This window comes from Anoplophora glabripennis, unplaced genomic scaffold (assembly GCF_000390285.2).
Source record: "Anoplophora glabripennis isolate ALB-LARVAE unplaced genomic scaffold, Agla_2.0 scaffold307, whole genome shotgun sequence".
Classification (NCBI taxonomy): Eukaryota; Metazoa; Arthropoda; class Insecta; order Coleoptera; family Cerambycidae; genus Anoplophora; species Anoplophora glabripennis.
The window spans coordinates 69,382-94,454 of record NW_019416980.1 but is presented as its reverse complement, the minus strand read 5'-3'; the positions used below and the strand labels follow the sequence as shown (position 1 = coordinate 94,454).

General features: G+C 34.1%; 1 protein-coding gene across 1 annotated transcript in view; it reads left to right on the top strand.

Moving 5' to 3' along the window:
- The window catches only part of LOC111692064 (integumentary mucin C.1-like), a 54,672-nt gene extending 31,203 nt beyond the window's left edge, over window positions 1-23,469 (top strand). The window contains exon 2 of the mRNA XM_023455764.1: window positions 23,106-23,469. Coding sequence (XP_023311532.1) covers window positions 23,106-23,469 — 364 coding nt within the window. The remainder of the gene's footprint in view (window positions 1-23,105) is intronic.
- The last annotated feature ends 1,604 nt before the right edge of the window (window positions 23,470-25,073 follow it).

Here is a 25,073-nt window from a genome sequence, read left to right as displayed (position 1 = left end):
ATGGTACAGGATATTGGGGTTTAAAATTCTTTAATGCTCTCCCTGATTATATAAGGATTTTAAATATGAATACTTTTAAAAAAAGAATTAAGAATTATTTATTGAGAAACGCCTTTTATAATTTTAATCAGTTTTTATCAAGTGACTTGCACAATATTTAATTTGTTAGTTTTAACTATTTGTTGGTTCTTATCATCTGTACCTATCTGCATGTATTGTATTGTATGTTTGTAGTATTTTTAATGATGTTGTTAGTCTGTAACTATTTTATATTGATTTTACCTATTTTTGTATATTTTTATATAGTAAGTAATCTCAGCGTACTAAGTTATGTCCTTTTCCTTTTCTTTTGACGTGTGTAAACACTCTGGTGTGTATTGACATGAATTGAAATAAATAAATAAATAAATAAATAAATAAATTCATCCAACAAATATACCAATTTTAAAAAAGATACAGTCCACTCAATCATCAACCACAAAACACCTGTGTTTCATGACTTGGAGAACCTTTATTCAAAAGTCTGAAGTTGCAGCAATGAAGAAGAAAAATCACTTATAAATAATTATGAGTTGATCTTCGAATGACCTTTGACCTTGACCAAGGGTCAGAGTCAAGGTCACGTTAAAGTGATTCATCCAAAACCCAACAATTTTCACAGAGGACTTTTTTACAACGAAGCACCCCCTACCAATCCACTGACTTGCCGCCAAATCTCAAAAGTGACTTCGCATGATATTTGGTCATTTTTTGTATCTCGCAAACTAGGCATTTATTTTTGTTCAGAGGGCCAAAAGGTACAATGTACTACAATTTGAAACAGCTTTATCTATTTGGTTCTTTATCATATAAATCTATAAATCTGCTTCTAATCCTCTGTTATTTTATTAGATTTAAAACTTTCTTGTTATATTTCGTTTTCTTTGCTCTTTTAATTATTATCAAACAATTGATATTGAAATATTTTCATAAAAACCTTGTTAAGAAATGTGGTTGGGCCTCATCAAATGAACTATTTTTTATCTGATTTAATTTGATTTGAATATTACGAATAAAGGATTCACTTTGGTCGCCTTATAGTAGTCACCTTGTGTGGCACTAGTTATAACTTCGCGCTCGCTTCAGTTTTACCGAACTAATTTCTTGATGTTCGGTAAGTAAATAATGAAAAGGAAATTAATGGGAAGTTGTTACTTCCCGCTTTGAATTTGAAGCCATGAGACAGATTCTCTCAAAGCTTAGCCTCCGGCTTATTTAAGATTAATTTTCTCCTGATAATAACACTGGAACGAAATTAATTTAACATGTGTCAATTGAATCCAGGAGACACATCGCCTGTGCAACTACTAAAATTAGACTGATTGAATTATTGAATTTGTTGGCTTATCCAATATTCATATTCCATGGGATTCGCATTTGCATATAGAGCTCATGTTTTACTAAAACAGACCGTCAGGAGCACCTATTTCTATTAAATTTCAGAGCTGGCGTTGACTAACTTTGTAATAATTTATAATTTTCACGTCCTATTTTTGCTGTTGAATTAAATTTCAAACCAAGTGATTCAATTTATTCGTCCCCAAGTCACTAAACACCTTTTTTGATTTTTCTTTAGTATAAAGAAATTTGAAGCGGTTTATTTTATCAGTTTAAAAGAATCAGGCAGTAAATTTGAATAAGTTTAAGGCAAATAAGATTGGCAATGGTTTTACGTACCTTTAATGCCCAATTTGTGCTTTACTTTGCACACAAACTAGTTATATACAGGGTGATTCATTAAAAATTGTACACATATTAAGGAAAGATTGCTGACATCAACGATAACAATTGATTTGAATGTCTTATACAGCTCCTTTTTGATCTAAAAGGTAGTCAAAAACATATTTTCGATTTTTTCTAATATTCTAGGTATTTCTTAAGTATGACAAATACAAATATGGTAACTGTGTTGCAGTCGCTTCTAGGGGGCGCTAGCTACACTCGTCTGTCAGTGTAAAAAAGTTCATTCAACTCATTTGCCATTCAAAAATCTAATTTTTCAACAAGAATTTATTAAATCGAGTTCAGTTCTAAATAAAAACTATATACTTGGCAAAAATCGCTAAACTCAACTGTTTTGGAATTACATAACATTTAGTCCTGTAGCCAGGGGGATCCCAATTGCCTCCTTTATTTAGGTGGAGTTACCCAAGTGTTTTTTGTGCATTTTGAGCTGCAGAACACATATTTTTTGGGTAGAAGTTTGCCCGGATGTCGATAAGTTTTTTATTAACAAAAAACTTGCAAAATACTGAGAACTTAGTTTTTGGCAAAATTAAATTGTTAATGTTTCGTTCAATTTTCATCGTTTCTTTGGTCTGGAAAAGAAGATTATGCGTCAAGATCGTGTATTAAACACTTGTAAACAGTGGAAAGAACAAATTTTCACACTGCAATTACTCATAATTTGTGTATTCAACGTGAACTTTCAAACGCCGTCAGCAGAATTACAAAATACCTATTCAATCAAAAGTTATTAACAATTGAAAATCGCAAAAATTGCATTTTTCGAGTTTTTAACGGCAATTATCTCGAAAACTATGCGTTTAACAAAAAAAATTCAAGAAACTCGTACGGGTGGTGGTAGTGGGGAAGCAGAGAGCGCGGCCGCTTCGGCCTGCTCAAAATTGACTCGGTGAGTTCAAAACCGCGATGCGCTTAAAAATTTTTAATATCTTACCTTCTAGAGGTCCGATTTTGATGATTTTTTTTTTAATTTTAGCGTATTTTCAAATACCTATCGTTAATAATTATTGGTCTTTCAACAGTCCGATAATTATTTATCTTTAAACTTCCTTTACTTATCAACTTTATTTTTCTATTGTATCAAATATAAGTGCATAAACTTATATACCTACTATTTATCAAAGATCGTTTTCTTGAATTTCTTGCTTGCATAAATAACTTTAAACACGTTTTAAAGTAGATTGCCAATGAAGAAAAGTATGGTAATCTTAGACCTGGTAAGTACTCGGAATACCAAAGGTATTTTTCGGAAAATTAGCCCGGATGTCCCAGTACATTTAGTGTAAATGACGGTTAACTGTGATCGGCTATAACTACGTAACTAATTGACCAATCGATCTGTTTTTTTAAAGAAGCGCCTTTCCAAGAACTTTTAAAACCTGCTTTAAAAAATTTGATTTGATTGAATATTCACAAAGTTATTTTAATTGTTTATAAGTACAAAAATTCGACCAATGTTTAAACAAGTGCCAGAGCTCTCCTAATTAACGGATTCGAATTTTTCAAAAATAGTTTGAAAGCTTGAGAGCCCATCTACATGTGATTAAATTTTTAAGTATCTAAGGGCCTTGATTTTTGCTGTGCAAAATTTTGAAAATTAGCAAATTTTTTTTCAAAATCTGGATTGCAAAATTATTATGCAAAATCTATCGAACCGATTTTGATGAAATTTGGTGTGATGATTCTACATAACACGAAGTTTTCTTGAGCCGAGTATAAAGCTCCTATACCCAATTTAAATGCCCCCCAAAAAATCCCTAAGAAGTATTGTTTTTTAACCCTATTTTTGCGATTTTTTCGATTTTTACCATAATTAAAAAAATGTAATAAAATTTCTAGGGTCGTATTTAAAAAAATGAAGTTGATGATGGTCCTGGAGAGACGAAACGTTACATATAAAAATTGATTATGCCATTCGATAGAGGGCAAAAAGTGGCCATGAGAAAGTGTTCTTCTTTTTTCAATATCACCTCAAGCAAGGCTGAAATGAAACAAAAACGGATTTCCAAAATTTTGTTTTTTTTTCAAATATTTCGAAAACTAATCATGTTAGCGTTGATTTTTTAGAGGCATAATGTTGGTCCCTTGATTACGCAACTTTACCCCCATTTAAGCTACTTCGTACCTCTTACCGTTATGTTTTCGAGATCCCTGTAGTGAGAAGCGAGTTTGTAACAGCCTGTATAGTATACAATTTTGAATATTGTTAGTTATGGTACATTATTGTAAGTGGTGATATATACAAAATGTAATAACATTTCCTTAACAAGGACACCTAAATATGTATTATTTGGAACAGAAAAGTATATTTTGTAAGAAAACTTTCAAATTCACGTTTGATGTCAAAAAATGCAGCAATAAAACAAGGAATGTCCACAGGTTCCACATCACTGTTATTCCGTCTATTGGTATTATTTGTTAGGTATTACCATCTACAATAATATTTAACTATAACTAACAATATTCAAAATTGTATGCCTATATCCATTGCCCCTCACCTCCCGACCTTCCCCAATTACTCGACCGCGTAAGCGCGCTCAGCCCTTTTTGAGCGTGTTTGGAGGAATTTTTCACCAATTTCGCATTATTTTATCGGAAAATTAGAATATACGTTTTGTAGTATTGTATTTATATTATACTTTTAAAATCCGGCTGAAAAATTAAAATCGGACCACCTTCAACGCATCCAGAAACTTTGCAAAATAGTGCACCAAAAAATTCAAATTGCAATTGCGCCAAAACTAATGGTCCGATAGCGCCTGCTTTGCGCATACTTAAAGTAGATATAATTCACTACTTTTGTGCACAGGGTCAGCTCTACAACTTAAAAAATGTCGGAGTAATGAATTAAAAAAACGCTAAATTTTAAGATTTTTCCGGGTTTTCTTCGTTCCTAATTATCCGATCAACCTCTCGTTTTATTCATATTTCGATTCTCCATAAATTCTACATTCAGATTGCACCTTATATTTTATAAGCAAAAAAACTAAAAAAAAATGCGTTTTTTGCATTAAAATGTTTATAAAAAATTAATTAATGGTAAATTAAACTAGGAAACATATAAGCATATATATTGTTAAGAAAATATTATTTTGATTATAATTTAGGTATTTGTTATGAAAATATTAATTTTGCCTAATATTGTGTTACGTTTTGTGTGTTGCGTTATTTTGGTTTTGCTTCTGTAATAAAATTTTCTTTATTATTTTTTTATTTTTGTTTTGATTAACTGTAGATTGTTCAATACAAACCTTTCTTTTATTTTATCTTCAACTTTTCTTTATCCCTTGCTAGTGGTTACTCAGATGTTTGTTTTATTTGAGATCTCAGTAGTCGGTTCAATATCTTTCATACATAAACTAGTTCAATGCAGCATGCCAGAAAAATAGAGTTAACTTTTAATAAGTACAATATTTATTTAAATTTTTAATTAGATTACTTGAAAACAAAACTTCAACTTGTTGACTTTAAATTCTGAATGGCTTCTTTATATACTATTGTTTTTTGTTTTAACAATAATAAATAATATTTTATTTATTTTTCTATCTTTTCTATTCTACTACAGTTTTATACAATACAAGGACTGTGCTTTTCATTTAAAAAAAAATACTATATTTGTAATTTGTTATTTATTCTATTTTAATCACTCGTCCGTGTATTGTGTTTTGCCTATCGTAAAATGCACACCCTATCTACAAACTGAAATTTGTCTTAAAATTAACATGACTGTCCCTTTTATAACTTTGTTTCAGCTCAGTTTTTTAAATTTTAGGTACCTGTTATCTGCTACTTGCATCTTTCCTTATTGGAAACGATGTAGATGTCATGTATACCATTTATGGGGCCAATGGAAACCTCTCTGGAAACTGCTTTATACTGGTAACGGAATTTTTTTCTTCGATGGCAAATTTTCTTTCTCTGGATTTTGAGAACAAACAAATTTCTACCTTGCTGGTGAGTTTAATTTACTTCCTTGACTGTATTTCTTGAAATTATTTAAAATTTATTGGAGCTGCTTCTCTAATTTCTAGTTTTTACAAAACCCAAGCCGTAACGAACAAATAAACTTTTGTTTTTCCTTCTTTCTGGATTTTTCTGGTCTTAATTTTTCTTAAGGTCCCTTCATAGAAATTCCGGTCCTTGGATGTCCTTTTTTTTAACAACACTTTTCACTGCACTTCTTATAACTAATACATTTGTTACAAATGTCCTTTTATTTTTACATACAATTCTATTACTAATTATTAAAATATTCCTTATTTTATGTTCTTTTTCTAGGTAATCTCCAGGTACTTGTAAAGCCAAATTTTAATTTAATTTGACATTTAACAAGAAAAATTTCATATATGTCTTAAGTTCATTTAAGATATCTTCTCTACAGCTACTCGTCTTCCCAAAATATGCATACCAGATTCATCTATGGATATTGGGCTTTTATTTGATATATGTCGCTCTAGGTTTAAATTCTGTTTTCTCATTGTACTGAGTGTTAACAAGTGTCGATGTCATGCATTCTTTTGAAAAATTATTTTATACTTGTGAATTAAATTAAAATTATCAATTTTATACTATGTGATATTCTTAATTGGTTTTTATTTTATATTCAGAATCTTTATATTAACAATTTTATACTCTTTTATTGTTTGCTATCTTAATAATTAATTTTTATTTATTATCCAAAGTTTGGTCAGGTAACTTTTCATTCGTGATTCTTTGTGTACATTTCCAATTCGTTACAATATCTAGGTGCAAATTGTCTTTTATATGATGGCATAGTCCGTACTAGTACTTTTGTCAGAAACAAAACCTCTATTGATTGGCCTAATGGGTCTTTGGCCACTTTTTGGTGTATCTTTGTAATTTATACGTTTTTATTGAAGAAGTACCTTTCGATTATATTAGGGAATATAATAGTTACACAATGTGGTTCCACCTTATTAGACCACTCTAGAGTTGATATTTTTGGGGATATCTAAAATAATTTTATATGTCAAAAAAATCAATGATGTGCGGTAGTTCCATTCTATGGCCTACTTGTTCTCTGGAATTAAATTCCTCAGACTCTATATTTCTGAGAATATTTAAAAAAGTTGAAAGCGACAGAAAAGTCCATAATATTACTGCTTACAGAATATAAGGCAGAACTTTTGGTAGCAATATAGAACATTTTCTAATGTGTCACGTGAGAGTACGACGTGTTCTTCCCTGCCAACTCCAGCGGTTCTCAATATACAGGGTGTTAGTAAATAAGTGCGACAAATTTCAGGGGGTGATTCTACATGAGAAAATAATGGCAGTTTGCTTATAAACGTATGTCCGCAAATGGTTCGTTTTCCGAGATACGGAGTGTCAAAGTTTTTCTTAAAAACTGACGATTTAATTTATTGCTCTGAAATGAAATTTGGTGGGTTTTAAGAGGTAGTTATTGCGCATTTTTTGGCACGCAATTAATAATCTAAACTTTTTTAAAGAAAAAATTGATACACCACTGATATATTACATATTAAAAATCATTTTTGAATTCCTCGTTCAATTTGTGACAAAAAATCTGTCTTGCCTTTTCTTTGTATGGGGCGCCGTTTTGATGCAAAAAAATAAAACATCTTAACGCGTATTTTTTATTTCTTTAATACATTACCTAGTACGCTACTGTCAACATTTGTCTGTTAAATACGAATATTTTTAAGGAATGTCAAATTAGCGTTTCGTCATTATTAATTTATTAAGCTTTTAGTTTGTTATAACATTAGTGTTAATAAGTAATTAATTTTTCTTTTACCGAAAAGAATGGAAAATTTTACAAATGCGGAATTTGTCAGACATGCATTTTGTCTATGGTCGAAGTAATGAAAATGGTCGGCAAGCTCGACGATTGTATGCTCAGTTGTATCCAGGACGTAGGGTACTTCATTACACAATATTTGCTCGCCTTCATCAACGTTTGCGCAAAAATGGTTCATTTAAGAAACAAACGGTTGACTGTGGGCGCCCTCGAGAAGTACGAACTGTGCAACTAGAAGAAGCAGTTCTCGAATTAATTGCGGAGTCACCTGAAACAAGTACTCGAAAAATTGCCAACATATTGAATGTAAGCAACTTCACTGTATTTAAAATTCTTAAAGAACAGCAATTGTATCCGTTTCATATTGAACGTGTGCAAGCTCTACTACCTAGAGACTTTTTTCTGCGCCTATTGTTTTGCCAATGGATTAATCATCAAATCGCTCAAATTCCTAATGTTTTAAATGCCGTTTTGTTTACTGACGAGGCTACTTTTGGACGACAGTGTATACGAAATTTCCATAACAATCACTTATGGGCTGAGGAAAACCCCCATGGAATCTTTGAAGCTCATTTTCAGCATCAGTTTTCCGTAAATGTATGGCTTGGGGTAATTGATGATCATTTAATCGGTCCATATTTCCTCCCACAACGACTAACAGGCGAATCTTATCTTAATTTCCTACAGGAAGAGTTACCTGTTCTTCTTGAAGAAATTCCTCTACAGCTGAGACAACACCTATGGTACATGCATGATGGTGCACCAGCCCATTTTAGCATTAATGTACGTAATCACTTAGACACAGTATATCCAAATCGTTGGATAGGTAGGGGAGGTACGGAACATTGGCCTGCTCGATCGCCGGATTTAAATCCTCTTGATTTTTGCATTTGGGGTTTTCTTAAGTCATTAGTTTATTCCACTCCCGTTGAAAATGTTGATGACCTGAGGAATCGAATTATAGTCGGCTGTGAGACAATAAGAAATATACCAGGAATATTTGCGCGAATACGACAATCAATGAGGCGAAGAGTTGAATCTTGTGTCACGTCTGAGGGAGGTCATTTTGAACATTTGTTGTAGCTTTGCGCCTTTTCAAAATTTTATTAGTGTTATTTTCTGTTATTGTTCTGGTTTAATGTTATTGTATTAGATAGTTCTTGATAATGTATTAAAGAAATAAAAAATACGCGTTAAGATGTTTTATTTTTTTGCATCAAAACGGCGCCCCATACGAAGAAAAGGCAAGAGAGATTTTTTGTCACAAATTGAACGAGGAATTCAAAAATGATTTTTAATTTGTAATATCTCAGTGGCGTACCATTTTTTTCTTTAAAAAAATTGAGATTATTACCCGTACGCGCGCCAATGATGAACATAAAATTCTTAATTGCGTGTCAAAAAATGCGCAATAACTACCTCTTAAAACCCACCAAATTTCATTTGCACATCTCGACCGGTTTCAGAGCAATAAATTAAATCGTCAGTTTTTAAGAAAAACTTTGACACCCCGTAGCTCGGAAAACGAATCATTTGCGGACATACGTTTATAAGCAAACTGCCATTATTTACTCATGTATAATCACCCTTTGAAATTTGTCGCACTTATTTACTAACACCCTGTATTTACGTTTATTAAGTGAGATAAGTATTTATTTATTATTTTTTGTGACATTTAATTCATTTTATGATTTAATACAATGTATGGTTATCCTTAAAAAATAATTTTAAAAGTTTGTAGACACAGGCGAACTAACAACATGCCATACTCCCCAACAAAAACCGCCGAATCAACTTTTAATAGTTTAAATTGTTTGAGGATGACTGCAGTACCGAGGGTGGCAATTTGTGGCGAACCGCCCTGGAAAATGATAAATGAGTTAATTCAGACACAGAAATAGGTCCGACATAGATTGCAAATCCTCCTCTGCCCCCTCGGTCTCATTCCTGTAATCAGAGAGTGGGAGCAGACGAACTCGTCCCTCACTGAAACAGCATTTTAAGTAAGTGGCCTGAACCGGCTTTTTGCTCCCGTTCTGTACATCGGTTTTTAAAAATATCATGTTACGAGTAAAAAAAGGACGGACGACTTTTTGATGGTGGCCGTAGTGGGATACGGCGGATAGGTTTGTGTAATGTATGGATATTAAACGTCACAGCCTGCGAGCCATTTATAAAAAGGATGCGGGTTAGCGCTTCTCGGCGGCAGAACCGGCCACCCCTGACCCTCCAGATGAAGCCCCGTCGTCGTGAATTATAACGGGGATTAGCGCCGTTTGAAGTTTGGATTATTACACTCTCTCTGTAACGTGACGCCGTTTTGACTGCACTATTACCGTTAGTGGACGCCATTTGTCAGATAGGAGTTATGGTCTTTCAATCCGCGCCAGTTTTTAGCTGGATTTTTCTTTTCGAATCCCTAACAAACCGATAAAAGTGCCTCTATATTACAACTTTTATCAGTTCAGGATAATGGTTTCTACCGTTAATTGCGTTAAATATTTCATATACAGGGTGTTCGTTAATGATATGCCAATATTTGAAGGAGTGATTCTACAAAGAAAATTAATTTATAAACTATGGTCCAAAAATATCCCGTTGCGAAAATACGGGGTGTTAAAATTTTAGGAAAAAGAAGGAAATTAATTAATATTTTCGAAACTGCTTGATATGTTTGCACACGGCTGAGAAAAATAAATTATTTTAGAAACTATTGCATTTCTGATTAATTATACTTGAAGGTAGGTTCAAAATACAGAAATTATCTTTACGACGCTAAGCGTCGCGGCGCGGCGCTTCAAACAAATTTTTTTCCAGCAACGTACATTTTTGAATATGTCATGATAAAGATCACCTAATTTGGAATATTTTTCCTATATAACATTTTTTTATGTTCCCATTATTTAAAAAGTTGTTGTCGATTCCCAACTCGTAATTTGTCAATAAGAAGAATAATTCCAAATATTTCGAATTTTCACAACCAAGAACGGCGGTGACAACATTTTTAAAATTAAGGGGGATGTTTCGCATTGTATTAGCTATGTCCTGTACAAATTTAGTTTCGTACAACCCTCTCGGTTTCAAAAATACAATACCTATGTATGTTTTCAGCCACGAAATTTGGATAATTACAAATATTTCGAATTTTCACCACCAAGAACAGCGGTACAGCGGTGACAATATTTTTAACATTAGGGCGATGTTTCGCATCATATTAGCTATTTCCTGTACAAATTTAGTTTCTTGCAACTCTCTCGGTTTCAAAAACATAATACCTTTGTACGTTTTCACCCACGAAACATGAATAATTTCAAATATTTCGAATTTTCACAATCAAGAACGGCGTTGACAACATTTTTAACATTAAGGCGATGTTTCGCATCGTATTACGGGTGTGAATACAGCAACGGTTTTTCAGATTATGATTTTCGTCCGTGTTGTATCGCCTGTTAAAATTTTCAACTTTATATATTCATATGACTCGAAAATCGGATTAATATACAGGGTATATATTTCCAGTTCTCATACCTAAGGGTGGATGGCCGCTCTTAGGTGGATATTGTAAATTTATACAGGGTGTTTCTAAAATAGGGTTTCAAACTTCTGCTGCGTTTATAACTCATTAAAATAAGCCAAAAAGTTCCTATTAACATGTGCCCTAAAACGCACCCTTAGGAAGTTATATGCCCTTAACTGCGCTCAAACAATACTGGTTTTTTTCTGTTATTGACAAAACGGTCGCAAATAAATAGAAAAAAATATATGGGTCTTACATAAGTTTTTACGTTAAATAACATGGGTTACTCCGTTTTTCGACATGCAAATCATATGCGTCCCATTTAGGTTGGTGATGGGGGTTTTCGGCCCGTAATTTTTTTCATTTCATTTTTTTTACAATTTTCTCTACAGATTTATAAAATCTTAACAATTTTACGTAAAATTTTTTATCTTTGTCCAAATCGATATTTCCAATGGTTTTCGAGTAAATTGAATTTGAAAATTACTTTGCTCTTTAAGTTATTAGGCTGGGATTGCATCAGAAGCAAGACGTCTGTATGCGGCAGCATACCCGAATAGAAAACTTCCTTCTCGACAGGTATTTCAGAGGATCCATCAACGTTTAAGAGAACTAATTACTACTGCAGACAATAGCTAAATGTGAAATAGAAAATTATGGGTTTCAAATTAGTAATAATAAGTTAAATTACAAGAACTGCTCGAAGTGACCACCTTGCATTTCGATGCATAATCTAGCTCGACGCTTCAATGATTTGCGAACTCTTTGGAAAATTCTAGGTGTTTGTCTTATTTCCATGCACGCGGTTTCAATTTCCTCCCGTAGTTGCTGAATGGTCTCAATTGGAATTTTATTAACCTTTGCCTTAAGTTGACCCCACAAAAAATAGTCCAGGGCGTTAAGATCAGGGGAACGTGGAGGCCAGGGAACAGGACCTCTTCGGCCTATCCATTTTTCTCTATATATCTCACTTAAGTGTTGTCTTACATTATGTAGGTAATGAGGTGGCGCCCCGTCCTGCATAAACCATATGCTTTGGCGTTCAATTAAAGGGACATCTTCCAAAAGTCCTGGCAAGTCGTTAACTAAAAAATTGTAATAATCCTCACCATTCAATCGATTAGGCAACACAAACGGTCCGATTAGCCGATCGCCTAAAATGTCTGCTCAAACGTTGACGGATGTCTGGACTGAAATATGCCGTGTGGGTTTTCATCAGCCCATTCAGAGCGTTATGAAAATTGACATAACCATCTTTACTGAAGCTTGCCTCAACCGTAAACAAAATAAGAGCTGCAAAATTCGGAATCCGCCTCGATTTTCGCAAAAACCATTGGCAGAACTGCCGACGTGGTTCGTAGTCATTCGGATTTAAAGCTTGAACACGCTGGATACGAAAAGGATGAAGTAGTTGTTCGCAAAGAATTCGCCAAACTACGGAAAAACTTATGCATACGTACGACACATCTTACACTAACTCTTGGATTGTCCTGCACAGCTCTCAATACATTTTCTTCCATCACCGGTGTTCTTACAAATCTGTCTCTGCCACGATCATTTACTCTTGGTTGGAACTAACCATTTTCTCTTAAACGTTGATGGATCCTCTGAAATACCTGTCGAGAAGGAAGTTTTCTATTCGGGTATGCTGCCGCATACAGACGTCTCGATTCTGATGCATTTCCAGCCGCACGACCGTACATAAAGTGCATATCTGCCATTTCCGTGTTTGAATATGACTCCATTTTATGTGTTGCAATAATGTTGTATACTTAAATTTTCCACTCACCACTTTTATTAATTAAACACTGCAAATCTCAATTGACAGTTTATCAATAACTTAAATTGTTAAGCGTTGTGGCAACGTCAGTCTTTTATTTGCCATGGTAAACAGATTTTTGTAATTTTTGGCCTAATAACTTAAAGAGCAGATTAATTTTCAAACTCAATTTACTCGAAAACCATTGGAAATATCGATTTGGAAAAAGATAATATTTTTTACGTAAAATTATTAACATTTTATAAATCTGTAGAGAACATTGTAAAAAATTGAAATAAAAAAAATTACGGGTCGAAAACCCCCTTCACCAACCTAAATAGGACGCATATGATTTGCATGTAGAAAAACGGAGTAGCCCATGTTATTTAACGTAAAAAGTTATGTAAGACCCATAAATTTTTTCTATTTATTTGCGACCGTTTTGTCAATAACAGAAAAAAAACACTTTTGTTTGAGCTCCTTTAAGGGCATATAACTTCCTAAAGGTGCGTTTTAGGGCACATGTTAATAGGAACTTTTTGGCTTATTTTAATGAGTTATAAACGCAGCAGAAGTTTGGAACCCTATTTTAGAAACACCCTGTATATTATTTCATGATGTCTGCTAAATTTCTCTACGTAAATAGCTTAATTTATCCCCGTCTATATGTCTATTAAATTTATATACGCGAATAGCTTAAGATTTCTGTTTCTACAAAGTCCTGTATATTTTTATACAGGGTGTTCCACCTAATAGGGATTCTCCTGTAACTCTGCATCTGTAAAATTTATTAAACAAATGGTTTTAATAAAAGTTGCCTGGAATCATGTGGGCCATGTAAAGAATAAGAAAATATTTTTAGATTTACAGGGTGTTCCATTTCGCGTGAGCGCTACAAAACTTTGTTATTTTAAAAGTAACACCCTGTATATTATATTCAAGCTCTGGAATTAATTTTTCCTAACCCTAATGAGCACGATATGCCTGCCGGTGATGACTAGTTCCAACCAAATGGAGCCCCTCCACATTTTCGCCTCGATGTAAGATATTACCTTAATGAAGTTTTCCCAAATCGATGGATAGGCAGAAGACGGCCACTTGAATGGCCACCACGCACCCCTGACTTAATCCCACTAGATTTTTTTTGTAGGTTATCTAAAAAGCAAAGTGTATGTGAGTAGGCCAGACACTGTCGAAGGATGGAAAAATCGAATCAGAGAAAAAGTTCGAAATATAACACCAAATGTTATTCAAAATGTAATTAATTGATAACTTTGAATATCGAATTGGGCATTGTGCGATAGTTAACGTTGAACATTTGCTGTAATAAAATAAAAAGTAGTACTATTATTATTTAGAAGGGCTATCTATTTGTACTATAAAATATAGAGGGTCCCATTAAAAAAAATGCGGTAATGTTATAGGTCTGTCAAACATTGCTAAAAAAAATAGAAAATATTAAAGAAAAGTGACATTCTATTTACTAATTGACCTGTTTCAGCGATTTTTTTCAATTTCAACTGAAAAAAAAGGAATTTCTTTCATTATTTTTGGGACACACTATATACAGGGTGAGTCAGCGCTGTGACAAAGTTCGCTGGAATATAATTGAGGAAAATATTTCAAAATAGATTCAGGTGCGGCGGCAAGAAATGCACATTTTAAAAATAATTTGACTTATACAGGGTGATTCGTTTTCAGAGGGCTGACTAGTAAACAATACTACCGTTTAGTCAGTAGTGATTTTCTCGAAAACGGTTAGTTATATCAAAAACTATAAAGAGCTAAAATTCAAAATCATTGCATTACTGATTACATGGTAGAAATAAATTTTAAAATGTTTCACCTTAAATAGTTAATAAAATTTGAAAAATATGGTGAGCGTTTAACTCTTCATAAGCCAATATCTCAGAACGGTTGGTCTGAGGGAATTCGAACTAGTATAGTTTTTTTACTTAAAATTGATAGGGAAATAAACGTACTAATAACAAACGTCAATGGGGTAGCAAAAAAGTTAGGACAAATTTAATTCAAGCGTACCCTTATAGGTGGCGCCCTCTACAAGCAGCGTCAAAAGCAATTGCATATTTAAATTTAGCAGCCTAAAAAAACCTGTACCCCAAGTTTTAAGCCAACATTTAAATCAGTTTGGAGATTGTTCCTAAAAAAATAAGGACTAGAACGGAACGTTGTGGACCAGTACATAGAACAAATATAAATATCAGCTAGAGGACTTAGTCTGCAATTTCAGAATTTCCTCTGAAGAAGAGAATGATATGTCTATCGAAACGTCAAGAAGCCTAAACCGATGACGTGGAAACCAGCAAAGAAATTATTCAATCAGTAATTTTTTTATTCGAAAAAAATTCAGACAACTTTTACAACAAATATTTGATAATTGATTACAAGATGATTTAGACGCTTAAAAATGCATTTAAAAACCCGAAATCAATCAGTTCCGCTTTGTAAGTGCTGTTACATTATAAGAATCCAGCAAAGTGAAACCTGATGATGACACAAAAATCCCAGGTACGTTTAATTTTTTACACTGATGCCAAACAACCCACTTTTTGTCCGTTAAAATATCTGTCAACTTGTCCGGCAAAAATGCAAAGTAGCAAGAATGGTAATTAATGCGGAAATGTAGGATTCATATTCGGATTTGATTAATGTTCAGTCGTAAAATATTAATCGAAATGTATGCTAGATTACTTTCGTCGTGACACCGACCTGTTATATATTAGCTGTATATGAAACACGGCATATGGTACGTATCATTTAGAATGAATTGCTGTACACGGCTAACGTTTTTTTCTTCTTTTTTAATTGCCGATTTAATTTGTAGAGGGCTGTTATCGTCTGAAAACCGCGCAAGGATACAGCTAATTGACTTGTTTTGTTTATTTATTTAACGTACCTAATGTACAAAGGTCCTAATTAGACGACAAGCTCAGACTAAAGAAAAAAAGTAATATAAACATAATAAATAAATGTAAACAAATAATAAATGTTTTATGCAAAAAATATCTAATTCAAATAAATACACGCCGATACAAAATTACAGGTTTAACTGAGGGGAGAGTCAAACATTGAAATATACAATTTTTGGTCAGCGCAGGGGAGTAATAATTAATTGAATAACTAGTACTCATGAATAAACAGGATGAGTAAAATAACGAAAATATTTATAAATATTATACATACCTAAGTACTCAGCCCAACAAAAAAAGTTCTGTATCAGAGACATTTTTTAAACATTCATAACGCATTTCTAGGTAGTATATATCAATTTCTATTGTACTTTTCAATCCGGCATAGTGGGTCCCCGTTTTGGATTTAAGAATTTCCAAATTAAAACCTTATATTCGTGATTAGCGACTTTGAAAACCACCGTGTAACTAGTTTCAGCCATAATCTCTTCAAATTTTGAATGTTTTTCCGATTTTTACAACCGTCATATTGGATCCGCATCTTTTATTTAGGAATTTTCGGATTGGGACTTCAGATTCGTAATCAACCACCCCAAAAAACAGCGGTAACAAAATTCAGGAAAAAATATCGAATAGAAAAGTGTGCGACTTAAAAGGGTGAGTGTGACCCTAGTCTGTAAGTGGTTTTCAACCCTTTGAGGGATAAGTTTTATTAAATTTTTTTGGTATGTCTATCAACCTACTTTTATATACAGTGTGTCCCCGGATGGACCTAACAATACTTGTAATTTTCCTTATTTAGCATTTTAAAGGGAAAAAGTCATTCTTCATAAATAGTTTTGCTTATCGTGAAAAGTCAATTAGCCATACTCAGACTTTCAAGATAACATACAGGGTGGTTAGCAAATAAGGAAACGTAAATTTGTGCAAGAGTAAAGTATTAGTTTCTTGAGAGGAATTTAAAAATGTTACTGAATGAAGTTATTTGCGAGAATTATGATTAAAATAATTTTATAAATTCAATGAAAGCGCATAATTTATTGAATAACAAAAACTATTCTATGTGTTGTCCTCCTACTGTTATAATTTTTTCAATATTTTTTCTAAATTTTTCGAACTCAGCGACTCCAAAATCCTGTATATGTGGTCGGACTTGATTGCTCGGCTTTTTTTTCAATTTGACCTTGATATGACTTTGAAACAATCTTAAAATGGCCTGATACAGACAAACTAATCTCCGATTCAGACTCAGCGATCCAAAAAATCTAAACTCCGAGATCCTTTGATTTAATGCACTGTAACATCTTATATTATGTCACAATATTCCAGACACATTTCCACAGGTGTAATTTAATGTAGCAGCCATATGAATACCCATTACACGTACTTTACTATGTTATGTGCAGTTCTGAAAGTGTAGGTCTTTAGGAACTAGTTATAATCATACGAATTCACCGTACTTACTTATATTGTTTAAATAACAACAACCTTGAGATGCATACTCTGTAAATATTTTAGCTTAGGTACACCACCTGTATATTGTAAATACGTAGTTTGTTAAGGCATATTGGTATAAAAACAGTTATTTCCAGCATTATAACCATCGACAACAATGTACTTATTTATGTAATTTTAAGATTAACCTTAAAATGTTTGACATCACACACCGCTTGTTGCATAAAACGCAAAAGTCATAGAACCATAGTCTAAATAAGATATTTGGGAAACGGAACCTATGAACACTGAACAAATAGATAGGATATTAAAAGAACAATTATGTTTATACAAAGTAGGGATTTTTAATTGTATAAAGTTTTAACCAGTTTAGTACAGAGTGAGAGCCAATCAGAAGATTATATTTTTTTGGAACTCCAGTTCTTAAAAACTAGAGGCAAGGCCCTGCATGGCCATTTTTCATTCTGACTCTGGCTGGTGAAAAGTATTAACAGTTTCTAGTGATTTCGAGCTAAAGCAGCCATTTTGTGTAAAATCACGTTGAATCTACATCATCCTACACCGTGAAACGGTAATTATACCAATAATTAAGTAAATAAATTCAGATGTTCATAGATTTGTACATAGTTTTTTAAATATATTTTAGTAGTGAGTAAGCAGGTTTCCCCAGGTATCTATCTAGAACTAATTAGGTTTTTCTTCTCCCACGTTGCGTTTTAGAAGCCAGCCAATTAGTTTAGACAATTAGTTTAGACAAGTAGTTCAGACTAGCTGTCTGTTTAGACAGCTAATTTAAATAGCTAGTAATAATCAGCTAGTAATAATCAGCTAGTGATAAAGCTAGTGATAATTAAAGATGGTAGTACTAATTTCAATCAAAGCTAGTGCTAATTAACCGCTGTAAATGCCATAAGCCGAGGCAAATTGCCAAGTTGAGGACCTCTAATATTTGTTTGAAAACCCAGGCAACTAGAACGCAATTTAGGTGACCATGTGACCATTGCAACAAGTCAAGTGTGAAACCAGACAGCATTACCCGAAAGGACTGTAAGACACCTCCACCATCGTCACAGCCACTACGAACTCCGGGTGAGAGTTGAATAAAAATTTGAGACACTGTCGTGTTCTATTTTCTTTTATATTTTATAATAACTTAATTTGTACCCTTTTATTGTTTCCATCCCATACCTGCTGGGGTGTCGGGGGGAAAGGAGAAATAATTAATACTCTATTCAGTAGGTTGGCGTCCAAATTAACATCTTTCATATACATATTTCTCGTTTCTTCCCGAANTTTCTTAGTTTTCACTACTCTCCCTCGACCTTTCCGGCTTGGGTGACCCTGCCAGGAGTATAAAACTCCCGCCGGTTTAGCTCTTGGGTTCACTGTAGCTACTTAAGCCCCTCCACCAGCGACATGGTTATACAGCTCCCAGGAGGGGTCTGTGTTACTTAATTCATTAAGTCATGTATTATAGTCTTCTATTATGTGCTAATTATGATTTTTGTCTGGTTGAGTGGAAGAGCGCTGCCATTTGATCTTGTGTTGGATGGATGCGAACTCTGCCTTTTGCATGGCTTAATATTTCATGAAGATTTTGTATGTATGTATGTGAGTATATTGTAATGTCATTTTATTAGTCGTGTAATTTATTTGTATATTTATTTGTAGGTATATATGTATAATTTATGTTTATGTACCTTTGGATAGCTCAGATTGTCAAATAGGAAAATCTACTTACCTCCAATTGATTAATCAGTGAAATTTATATTTTGTTTTTCTTTTTTATAAATTTAGATTTCTTTTTACCACGATAAGTTATTCTTAGAATTAAATTTTGATTAATATGAAAATTTATTAATTTTGAAATTAAAAAATTCTTCAAAACAAAATAAACCTGAAAGTATTAATTTTCCTATAGGGCCAGTACTATTAACTAATTAACTTCTTTCTATTGACAATTATATATAAAATCTCTCAATTATTTTCTAATTTTGGACACAGTTTTGCTCCTTCCGTTCAACTTTTATGATGCTGTCACGTTTTTCTAAAGTTCTACTGCAATTCTCGTATCTAACTACTCTGCTCCAAGAACAAATCTTCTACCGTCTGTCTGCTCCTCTATTACATCTGGTATTTGGTCCTCCACAGGAGACTCTATCCTCTGGGAAAGGTTGATAATTTAATATTTGTCAATTAATTACCTTTTTTTATTCCTGTTTATGTTTTATATACACGATTTCCGTCTTCTTTAATTATTTCTGGACCTTTTAATTATTTAAATTATCTTCTCTTCGTATTTCTCTTAACTTTTTGATTAATTATCTCCTTTCTTTATTTTTCTCAAAATCAACTTACAAACTTTCTTTTCTTCCTGTTTCCAAGTAACCACACTCCTGTTTTCACGTTTTAATTTTTCATTGCTCACTATTTAATTTATTTAATAACTATTTTACAATAATTTCACATTTATACTAAAAAAATCAATTTCCACTCCTCATACACAACGCCGGTAGCCCCATTAAATTTTACTGTTTTTAACAATTCGATAACTTCAAAAAAATGCACCAGACTTTTGGGAGTGTATATTGACGACAATTTAAGATGGTCGGATCATATATCCTTATTAATTAAAAAGCTTAATCAGTCATACTATGCGTTATTAAAATTAAGACAATCACTGCCAGTGACTTCATTGTTAACTATTTATTACAGCCTGGTTTATAATCTGCTTACTTATAATGTAGTGTAGTGCCACCGACATTGTTAGATTATTTAGATCGCAGAAAAAAATTATGAGAATTATTTTCAATCTCTCTCCTAGAGACTCTTGCAGGCCGGTTTTTATTAATAATAAAATTATGAGTTTGCCCTGCATTTATATATTTCATTCTTTATTATACATCAAAGAAAATTTTAACAAATATCTTCATAGTTCGTCTCGGCATCATTACACAACAAGGAATCCCAATTTATTGGTATTACCGAGGCATAGAACTCATAAATTCGAACAATCTATTTCATATGCGGGTATTAAGATGTATAATCATCTTCCTAATTGTTTTAAAAATTTACATGTATTGCATTTTAAACGCAAAGTCAAGGATCTGTTATTAAGTAAATGTTATTATATCTTAGATGAATATTATTTAGATAAGGATCTTTTGACGGTGTAACTGTTGCACTCCATGCTATTGTTGCTATTATTATATAATTTGTAATTTTGTTCTTGTAAGTTTAGTGTATGTTTGTGCACATGNAAAATTACAGATGATGATGGAAATTTTAACGTTTGCATTCCACTTAATATGTTAATGGGCTATTTTGAAGACTATAAATAAATTATTTTAAATATGAAACAAGAATTAGTTTTGATTCACACCAATAATGACTTAGATGCTATCAGACGATACTGAAAAACCTAGTTACAATTAATAAAATTTTTTGGAGAGTTCCACACGTTTCAGTAAAAATAAGTAATAAGCTTGAAACACCCAGGCACGTAGTCGTCGCATTTCAGCATAATAGAAAACAAAAAATTACAAGTGATATGAGTTGGTTTGACAACATTAACTTGACCAATATTCGAGTATTTTGAAATAGCGGGAGATATCCACATCAAGATCTTTATTTAAATTTTAAGGCTAAGAAGCTTGCTTCTCTGTATGAGATGTTTTCAAATTTTCGAGCATCTTACTATGAAACAACGAAAGAACCTGTTTACACACCCGACGAATTTTCATCTATTTGCCCGATTGTGCATATAGATTGCTCTCGACAGAAAGAGACGGTGCAAAGTGGATTGAACTTGAGAAAAGCGAAAACGTGGTTAAAGACACTACTGCATACTGCTTAATTTTACATGACAGATTATTGCGCTATAATCCTCTGACAAAAATTGTTAGACAGGTTTAATAACCGGTTAAACAGTTTTATACCGTAACAACATGTATATAAGTACAGTACACGATGATCTTCAGATATAGAAAAGCCTTGCAAGAGTTCATAGAAAAGCTTAAACAATTAAGAAGAGAAATTGATTTATATTATTTAAAAATATATGTGTTGAAGCAGTTGAAAAACTTAAAAATATGACATTAGTATTACTTTCAAGGATTCAAAATTGAAAACAATATATCGTTAAAGAACTGGCTGCTTTTGATGGAGAGAAGATGTTTCATCACTTGTTTAAAGCACCCTTTCCGTTCAATATGTTGTCACCACAGTCTCAGAGGCATGGGCTATGGCTGACAAAAAAATCATCATGGACTCGACTGGAATGAAGGATTCATACCATTATACAAGCTAGGAAATATTCTACAACACATGCCCAATCCAACTGATACTATTTATGTAAAAGGGAAGGAAAAGGCAGACTACATCAGGTAGTTTGTTCAACTTCCCGTAGTTGAACTGCTAGAGCAACCTGTATTTCAAAAAGATACACCAAAATGCTTTTATCATTGTGAAAATTATTGTATTTGTGCACTTTCAAATGTATATTTTTTATTTGATACTTTTTGTAACCCGTTTAATTTTTAATAAAATATAAATAATAAATATTTGTTTCATTTCAATAAAACGCAATGTAACAATACATTTTTATGAAGAAACACATTAACAAAATCTTTTAATATTTAATATATATTTTATGTCTGTGACTACTATCTAATACAGGATTTATAATATTTGACAGCTTAGCTATTTTTCTTTGGAAACGCTCTCTGTCACTAGCAAAATTTTCCCAGTATCTCTTCCTAGATTCTTTATATGCAAACGGCCAGGCTATAAGGATGTGTATTTTATTTTCTTGTTCATTAAATGTAACTTTCTTCATTACGGCCACACTCAGCTTCAAATACTTTTGGATACAAATAAATTAATTCCATAATCATGGAGAAATTTTCACTATTTCGATTTTTTGACGGTTGGAGTAAATTCACTGCATTTTCAATTATATTTCCAGCTTGACTCTGCAACCCTTTTTGCACAAACATAAAGTAATTAGGGAACTGTAATCTCTCCAATATAGCCAGTCGATACTCGATCATAGATACATATTCCCATAAAATGCATATAGTTTCATAGCCTAGGAATATGTAAGAATTATTTTTCAAAATCTTTACAACTCGAGAATTTTGGACTTCTACAAACTCTATACGAAATTTTTCATCTTATACGGGATCAATGGAAATATTCCATTCTTCTATGTTGAGCATTAAAGCGTCACATTTATTTCTACTTAGTGTTACATAGGGTTCATAATTAAAATCATGCTAATCCGATAGACACAAATTTGGTTTTTGATTTGTTTAAATGAAATTTTCTTTCACCTATCACACAATCATTTTTATTCTGAAATGCTGGTGGCAGGGTATTCGGTATATCGATTTTAAGATCAGGTAAATCGAAAATACTTGCCTGGTACGACATTTTAAAATAAACTAAAAATAATGTTCAATTTAAAGTCATTCAGAGCATTGTAGTTTGGGAGGGCAAAGGGTGGGAGGGTGAATTAGAACTCTCCGTCGTCTTATTGGCTGTGTTAAAATGAAGCGGGGCCAAGTGGTGGGAGGAAAGTAGTGGGAGGGGCGGATTAGAACTCTCCGTCTCCTTATTGTCTGGGTTAAAAAAATGAGGCGGGGCCAAGTGGTGGGAGGAGTGTAGTGGGAGGGGCGGATTAGAACTCTCCGTCTTCTTATTAGCTGAGTTAAAAAGAGGCGGGACCAAGTGGTGGGAGGAAAGTAGTGGGAGAGGCGGATTAGAACTCTCCGTCTTCTAATTGGCTGGGCCAAAAAAGTGGTGGGGTGGTAAAAAGGGCTGGGGGGTGGATTAGAACTCTCCAATATACTCTACTGATATTATTTTAATATACAGGGTGTTTCGCATAAAAACTGACTCAGAGCAGGGGAACCCAAAAAATGGTGATTTAACGCAATCTACTGCTACCACTACTACCACTACTACCACTACTACCACTACTACCACTACCACCACTACGACCACCACTACCACCACTACGACCACCACTACCATCACTACGACCACCACTACCACCACTACGACCACCACTACCATCACTACCACCACTACCACCACTACCACCACTAATACCGCTACCACCATTACCACCATTACTACCACTACTACCACTACTTTTTTTTTCGAGAGGGGAAATCCATCATGGATACCTGGACTTATGTTCTATCGCCCCAGGTTATGTCGAAGTTTAACCGGCTAAAACACCTCTCCTCTCTGCAATCTAAGTGTTGGCATCGTTCTTGGACATTTATCAGCACCTAGAGTTTCCCTGTTAGTTTTCCTGCTTTCTCTTCCTCTCTCTTCCCTTTCCTTCGTTTACAACATTGTGGCAATATAATTTCTGACAACCTTCCAGCTCCAAACCCCTCTCAGCATTTCGCTGATTATGTTATCCGCAGTAAGGACTACTCCGAGCTGACCATGCAATTCTTCCCTGTCTGTAGCCCATCTTGTACCCATTCAAACACCGAGTGACCTGGGGTATCCCGTTGTCCGCACTCAATGCATTCTTCTCCTTCAGCTTTCCCAATTCTGCAAGTATATTGTTTGAATGACCCACGGCCCGAAAGGAACTGGGTTAAATAATAATCCACCCTTCTGCGAGGATCCCCTTAGATTTGGGAGAACTCTCTGTAAGGCCCCTGTGTGCCGATCAGCCTTCGCACATACTTCCGAAACATGCTTTCCAAACGTAGCATGCACGTCGAAATGGATGACGAGGTACTTTACTGAATTTTTGGGCCTAATGCTCATCCCCTGTATCACAAAATCCACCACTGGTCTCCTTTTAAATCCTTTGAGCAAAACCACCTCAGTTTTCTCCGGCGCCAACACTAACTTGTGGTCCTTCATCCAATCATCGATTTTGCTGAGGGCCCGGTCTGCTTTCCATTTCAGTTCTTCCGGGCGGTCTGCTACTACCAAAATCGCAAGGTCATCCGCAAATGCCACTGACAAGACCCGGTCTCCCATATTTAGCCTTAATACACCATCATACAGGACATTCCAAAGGGTCGGTCCTATTATCGATCCCTGTGGCACTCCCATGGACACCCAATTTCTTCCCCTGGAGAAACCTGGACTCTACGATCTTTAAAGTAGTCCTCCACCATCCTAACAAGATAGTCTGGTATTTGTCTTCTCCTCAATTCTTGTATAATAATAATCCAGGACGCCGTGTTAAACGCATTTCTGACATCTAACGTAAAAAGAGTACACATACGATGTCTCGATTGCCTGACACAACCCTTAACAAATTCTGCAGCCTGTACCCTGGAGCGTTCCTTCCAAAATCCAAACTGCCTGGGTGATAGTCCTTCTCTTCTCTTCAGTTCAGTGGTGAGCCTATTCCTGATCAATGCTTCAAATAATTTCCCCAAGGTATCCAACATGCAAATCGGCCTATACGAGGTCGGAGCATCGATAGGGTGCTTTCCTTTCCAAATTAGAGCTAATTTTGCATTTTTTTCATGCATTAGGGTGTGACGTGGTATTTTTGTCGTTCGTCACTATGACGCCTGAGCGGCGGCGGTTTTCTCGGGCGCCAGTTTCTGTTTGCAGAAGTGCAGAAACACCACTACGCGGGCGGCTGCAGTGAAGACACGGTATGTCCAGAGGGTCTAGAGAGAGTTAGACCTCACACAGGAATAAAAGTCACACAATTGGTATATATTTACATTTATTTAGGCCAATTCTACCTTTAACTTACTTCGGTGATGGTCGGATTGGACGGCTTCTGGTGATGACAGGAGATGGACCCAACTGCTCGCTGCTCCGGCTGGATGTCGACTGCCTCTCCACAAG